The sequence below is a fragment of the Mycteria americana genome, chromosome 1, assembly GCF_035582795.1.
Source record: "Mycteria americana isolate JAX WOST 10 ecotype Jacksonville Zoo and Gardens chromosome 1, USCA_MyAme_1.0, whole genome shotgun sequence".
Lineage (NCBI taxonomy): Eukaryota > Metazoa > Chordata > Aves > Ciconiiformes > Ciconiidae > Mycteria > Mycteria americana.
The window spans coordinates 97,511,871-97,518,536 of record NC_134365.1 but is presented as its reverse complement, the minus strand read 5'-3'; the positions used below and the strand labels follow the sequence as shown (position 1 = coordinate 97,518,536).

The following is a 6,666-nucleotide window of genomic DNA, read 5'->3' as shown; positions in this document are numbered from 1 at the left end:
CTGCCGCCCTGCCTGCTCCCCGCCCCTCCCGTCCCGTCAGGCGCTGCGCGGGAGGAGCCGCCCGGCGTGCAGAGCGCCGTTCCCGTCATCCTCTCTTCCTTTTCGCCCCGGCCGCCGCCCGCCTGGGAGCTGCCGCCATCATGAAGTAAGAGCCTTGGCGGCTCCCCGCCGCCCCATCCGGGGCCATCCGCCGCGGGGAGGCCGCCGTAGAGCCGCGCCTTCCTCCTCTGCTAACCCGCTCTCTCCTCTAACTCTTCTCTCCCGCGCAGGGTCGAGCTGTGCAGTTTCAGCGGGTACAAGATCTACCCGGGCCACGGGCGCCGCTACGCCCGCACCGACGGCAAGGTGAGGCCGGGGGCGGGCGGGGAGGCCAGGGCGAGTCCCGCGGGGAGGGGGCAACCGCGGTGCCGGGCGGCAGGGACTAGCAGGAGCGGGCCCTGCAGAAGGGGGCCGGCGGTAGGCCTGAGGGAGAGGCCGGCGCGGTGCTGCGGGAAGCGAAGGCCTCGCACTGGACGCGCAGTGGGGGAGTCGGTGCTGCCCGGGGTCTCCGGGGCCGTTGCTGTAGTGTCTACCTGAACCGCTCGTATCGAGCGGTATGGGAACAGCATCGCTGGGCTTCCGTCGGTGTCCAGATGTCACGACTACCGTCAGACCTGGTCCGTGGGAGAACCGCGTTTGTGCTGTAGCTTGGGAGTTTGAGTTGGCTTTTAGGATCTTGTTTGGGAAGGGTGTCTTAAAGTATCTGGTCTAAAGTACCAAAGTTCTGTAGAAAATGCTATTTAGACGTACTGCACCTAATGCTTAGATTTGCTGAAGCAAACAACTGAACTTGCAAATAAGTTGGGTACGGATCATTGGGATAAAATAGGGAGGAGAGCCCTTTCAGGCTCTCCTATCTCATACAGATAGGACTGTCATAAATAGAAATACACTATTCATATTTACAGAAGCAGGCTTTGGGTTTTGGATATCCCAGTATAGTTGTCTTGCTGTATAGAATCTCTTGGGAAATGACAGCTAAGTAAATAGACTGAATCCTCAGCTGCTCTCCTGGGAATTAGTTTATACCGTAAATTGAATTGTATAGCTAATAATAAATCAGCCTGTTAATTCTACCTGTTATTCTAGGCAAGAAGGTTAGCGTAACTATGCAAGAAGGTATTGGGCGGAGTATTGGTCCCCCTCTGTTCCTTAGGCCAAGTTTTGACTCACTCACGCATACAGGAAGTGCATAGTTACTTGAGGACAGACACTTGAAAAGTATGATGCTGGATATGGCTATTCATGCTGTGCCTAAAATACACTGGAGCAGTGGAGGCAAGTGGTAATTTGAGCTTTCCTCAGAAAAATTAAGCTGCCTCAGAATGCCTTGTAAGAGATTGGTTTGATCAATGGAACAAAATTCCAAACTTTAAATTTTTAAAATTATCTTATAAAATGTTTAATTGTCAGAGCTGTGTAAAGAAATACAAAAGCATCACTGTTGAAAAACACTGAATCAAAGAATTACTTGATACGTTAATGTAAACTGTGATAATGTCTTTCAGAGAAATCAAGCTTACACAAAATACTTTACCTTCCCAGGTTTTTCAGTTTTTGAATGCAAAATGTGAGTCTGCGTTCCTTTCCAAGAGAAACCCCCGTCAAATCAACTGGACTGTTCTGTATAGGCGCAAACACAAGAAAGGACAGTCAGTAAGTATATACCAACTAATGGCGCTCTAAAGTTTTCTACCAAAAGATGTGGTCACTGGTCTGTTAGAATAGAGGTAACTTCAGTATGCTGGTGTTTAGCAGAAGCATGAGCCATATAACCAGGACGAAGACTGGCCTATAATGGTGAAAATGTGAGTGCATTTACATGAGTTTATATGCTGCTGTATGTTTGAAAGGAAACCAGTTCAGCAAAAGCATTGTATTTGTATTGTATCACTTCTTTGAAGGACCACTCAGAACCACAGTAGGTTCAGTAGATTTTTAACAATGGTATGAATGGCATATGTTTTTAAAAATTAGTTTTAGAGAAGGTGGGTAATACTGTTTAATATGGAGACTTTCTAAAAATTTGGACTTGTAAACCTCCTGAATGGTGATAGCATAGAGAGCTGATTTGGGGGTTAAAGGGTGGGGGAACTTTTCACATACCCTTCTTGAAAACTTTGGGCTGTAACTTAGTAGGAGGTCTTTCCTGTGTAGTTGTCATTGCATGAAAAAGATAAATTAATAAGGCATGTAGCATGAGGTATTGTCAGTGCTTGTTTAAACTTGCACAGCAAAAGAGCATTTAGAAAAGCTTACATATTTGCTGTAAGTCAATGTTTTTACCAGTTTGTTTGGAGAAGGAAAGTTGATGCTCGATGGCTTACACTGCTGCCCAGCACCATGATCCCACTTGAAACAGGTGGGAAGTGTCTTCCTTTCAGAAGATCTCCATCAAAGTGGACTTCATCCCTCCTCCCTTTTTTTTCTGGGAGTTACAGAAGGCTGAACTTCTGACACTCTTCTAAAAGAATCTTTTTTTATACCTTGCAAAGGAGAATACATTGTTCTTTTTTAGCTGTTCATCTGTTCTGGCAAATCAAGAAATCAGTTATCTCCAAAGTGAGGAGTAAAATTCTACTTCTGTATACAGTTTTGTAATAGCTTCAATCTTAATAGCAGCTTGTTTCTATAATTGTCGTTAGCCTTTTATTTAATGTCTTGTGATACTAATTGTCTTCATCTTCTGCCATTTTAGGAAGAGATACAAAAGAAGCGCACACGTCGTGCTGTTAAGTTTCAGAGAGCCATCACTGGTGCATCTTTAGCTGAGATTATGGCTAAGCGAAATCAGAAGCCCGAAGTACGAAAGGCACAGAGGGAACAAGCTATTAGGTGAGAAATCAGAGATAAGTGGAGCTATCCGAGGCTTTTCAAAGATTATTAATGCTTTTCAGACAAGAGCTGAAACTCTAGATGAGCTCCATGTTTTATAAGCCTTTTTGTGGTGTTTTTTTTTTTAATCGGTATATTTGGAGGTAATACTGAGTAATCTCAGCAAGAGATAGTAGCAGCAGAGAAAGGTCTCTTCTTGCCCTCTCCCTTTGTGAAAATAGGGCTTTTGTGACACACAGTTCTGCTGTCCCGCTAGTAGTCTTCCTAGAGAGTACTGAATGCAGAGGCTAAACCTGAAATAATGCATTACTTTCTTGATCTTAGGGAGTTCTTACAGTGCTGAGACAAAGAAACAGAGAATGGCAGACACGGATAACTGTTACTCTTTTTCTGTGGATTAACAGGGCTGCAAAAGAAGCCAAGAAGGCTAAGCAGGCAACCAAGAAAACGGCTGTTTCTGCTGCAAAGGTAAGATGCGATAGGTGGACAGAAATCATGAAATGGAATATACTGTGGTGTAACACAACATTCTGTTGCGGTGCTTAGTTGGAAATTCCCATTTGTGTTTGGAAGAAGCATTTGCTTATCTTTTTTGATCTCAAAACACCTAGACCAAACTTTAGTACAGAAGTTAAACATACCCAAGGAGCTGAATAGAATGAACCTTTTTTACAGGAGAAATAAATATTACAGCAAAACAACTTTCTGACCATATGTCAGAGATTCTTGATAGCTAAAAACTTGTCTGGATGTGACATTTTCACTATCTAGGAACTTGGTAACAATATAGTGATGAATGCTAGCATCTATTTCATTATTACTTATGAGTTAATACCATATGTTGGCATCATACATGTTGTCGGCTTACAGTGGTGTGTGTGTGTAACCATCTGTTAACATGATTCTAATCTGATAGATTGTAATTCTAATCTAACTTTAACCTGACGTAAGTTGCCTAATTTCTGTCAAGAATCTTAAATACACAGGGACACTTTCAGGACTGCAGATAAATTGCTTCTCTTCACTCATACTTTATTATTTCTCTACAGGCCCCTACAAAGGCAGCACCTAAGCAGAAGATTGTGAAACCAGTCAAGGTTTCTGCTCCCCGTGTTGGTGGAAAGCGCTAACTTGCCAAACTGTTAGTCGCGCTGAATAAACATCTAACTAACTTCCATAACTTGTGCCATGTTCTCTTGAACTGTGTGAGACACACTGAAGAGAATTAATCTGTGAAATAACCATGTCTAGTTTTGCAGACTGAAAAACATCTCCTTGCCATAAAACACTTGAGTTTCTTAGACAATCTGCTGTATTTACCACACATTTCGTGAGTCTTTAATGAATGACTCGGGTGACAGGGAAGATGGAGCTGATGTTTGAGGAGCTGTTCTTGCCTGAAGGACAAAAACAACACATAAGCACAAGTTTATTCCACATCTATGACAAATGGCATAAAAAGAGGTTTCTAAGCTCAGAGATGCAAACTAAAGGGGGTGTGAAGCAGTACTGTCTGTAAGTGACTTAAAAAGGCTAATGCACTTCTTGTGTTGTGGAACGCATGTAGCAAGATGTTGTAGAGGATCAAAGGAGGAATAGGTTGAAAAAAGGGAATGGATGGTTTCACGGACTGCATGGCTGTTACGTGCAAAGGTTCAGATGCAACTCCTGGGTCAGGAAGTAACAAAATGATGGATTGCTGGAAGCTGTTGTCTGGAAAAGGATGGCTGTGAAGGTTGAATGAACTTCAGTGCAGCTGATGGTATACACTTAACTTCTGGAATGCAGATAGGGGTTCCCTTAGTAATTCCTCACCCTCCCACCCCTAAAGGGAGTGGCCATTTGTTAAATTCTTCATGAGAAGTATATATGTCTACTTTAGTAATTACACTACGTAGACAATGTGCCCAAACTTTGCCGTAGTTTTGACAGACAGTAATAGCCTTGGCAAAGCAATGTCCTCTGACTTACTAGAAGCATAGGAGAAGATAGACCTCTAGTTTCTGGATCAGCTACTTCTTAATTTATTGATGCCACATCTTAATGCCTGTTAGCTTTGAGGGCTTGCTTTGTTATCTTACTACACTAGTCAAGAAAGCAGCTGTCTTTTCATAGTTCTGCTTCCTGCAGTTCTTTTGGGATTCAAAACCACAATGGCTGTAGTGGGCATTTTGGCTTTATGGGTTATATTTTGAATTATATCAGACTTTATTTGGGTTTATTAATAAAATAGATACGGGTCTGGATGAAGGTTGTAACCCATTTAAAAGAGGTCTAGCTTGATTACATTAGTGGAATTTGCACCATTATCTTCTAAACAATTATGCTTTTTGCTGTTTAAAAAAAAAGTATAGGAGCTACTCATGTTTAGAAGTAAATTGAAGGCTGTTAAACAGGTTAACACACTTGAAAGTGAAGGAGCCACAAACTGGAAGGGAGAAAGGGAAAGGAATTTTTAATCATTTAAAACTGAAGGCTGAAACCACCACTGAAAGTTACCTATGCCAGTGATGACTATATAAAATCCTGATTATATCACTGTCTTGTATAAAGCACCTGGTACACTGCATGCATGCTTGTGAAAGTTTTTGGCTAAAAAGCTGAAAGTGAAGATGAGCTTTTACAATCTGCTTGAAATACCATTAATGATACAGGAATTGATTGTCAGATATGACTAATTAGTAAGTCAATATTTGTTAATGCTTTGAAGTTTGCAGGCTTTGGCTGCCTGGTGTTACTGCAGAGGTGCACGGATATGCTTTAAGGTTACCCTTCCTTGCTGTTTATTCATTGAGTTCATGCTGAGACGGAGTAAAGAATAACAGCCCATCAGGTTACTCTTCTCACGAGCTATGCTTCAAGTGAGTGAGCAGGCTGTTCAGAGCAGGGCATTAACCTGGTGTAACTGCACATTACTCAAGCATAGATATAATGCAATGAATTAACACGGAAATGAATAAACTAAAGTCCTTGTGTGTACCTAATGCAACATAATTGATCCTCTATTAAATATTTATTGTGAAAAATGGAATACTTAAATTTTTCATAGACCCACAGAATAATTTAGGTTGAAAAGGACCTCCAGAGGTCATGTAGTCCAACCCCTTCCTCAAAGCATGTCCATGTAGATCAGGTTGCTCAGCTGAGTCTTGAACAACTCCAAAGACAAGAGGTTCCACAACCTCTTAGGGCAACCTGTTCCAGTATTTGACCACCACCATGGCTTAAAAAACAAAAGATAAAAAAATCCTTATATAGAACTAGAATTTCCTGTGTTCTAACCTGTGCCTGTTGCCTACTGCTATGCAACTCTGATGAGAGTTTGCATCCATCTTCTCCATATCCTCTGGTGAGGTAGCTGCAGACATCAGCAAGGTCCTCACAAAGCCTTCCCTTTTTAAGGCTGAAGAAGCCTGGCGCTCAGCCTCGCCTCATCCCTCATGCTGTGATCCTTGACCATCTCTGCAGCCTGCTGCCGGACTCACTCCACCCAGTCAGTGTCTTAATTTGGGGGGATCACAGTGCTCCAGATGCCATCTTGCAAGTACCAAGCACAGGGGAAGGGTCACTGCAGGCTACGCTCCCGCCTGGGCGCAGGCATCCTGTGGCTCCTGCGTTTCGTGTCTCTGTTACGGGTGTAAACTGGAACCAGGTCAGAACTCGGACAAGGAAAACCAGCAGTTGACGTTCGAAAGATTTTCTTTCTTTCCTTTTACAAATAAAAAAGAGCACACTCAACGCACGGAGACGTAGCCACCCTGCCTGCGCTGGGGCAGCTGTCACCAGCTGTGC

At 43.0% G+C, this 6,666-nt stretch overlaps 1 protein-coding gene across 1 annotated transcript; it reads left to right on the top strand.

The window, feature by feature from the left end:
- Positions 1–16: 16 nt before the first annotated feature.
- On the top strand, positions 17–4,054 carry RPL24 (ribosomal protein L24). The gene is made up of 6 exons (XM_075514546.1): positions 17–145; positions 270–345; positions 1,585–1,695; positions 2,738–2,874; positions 3,279–3,342; positions 3,924–4,054. Exons 1-6 carry the CDS (start codon positions 141–143, stop codon positions 4,002–4,004), a joined length of 474 nt encoding a protein of 157 aa, XP_075370661.1. The 5' UTR covers positions 17–140; the 3' UTR covers positions 4,005–4,054.
- Positions 4,055–6,666: the final 2,612 nt, after the last annotated feature.

Coding starts and splice junctions, on each gene's coding strand:
- RPL24 (XM_075514546.1), top strand. Junction 346..1,584: donor ACGCCCGCACCGACGGCAAG/GTGAGGCCGGGG, acceptor TTACCTTCCCAG/GTTTTTCAGTTTTTGAATGC. Junction 2,875..3,278: donor CAGAGGGAACAAGCTATTAG/GTGAGAAATCAG, acceptor GTGGATTAACAG/GGCTGCAAAAGAAGCCAAGA.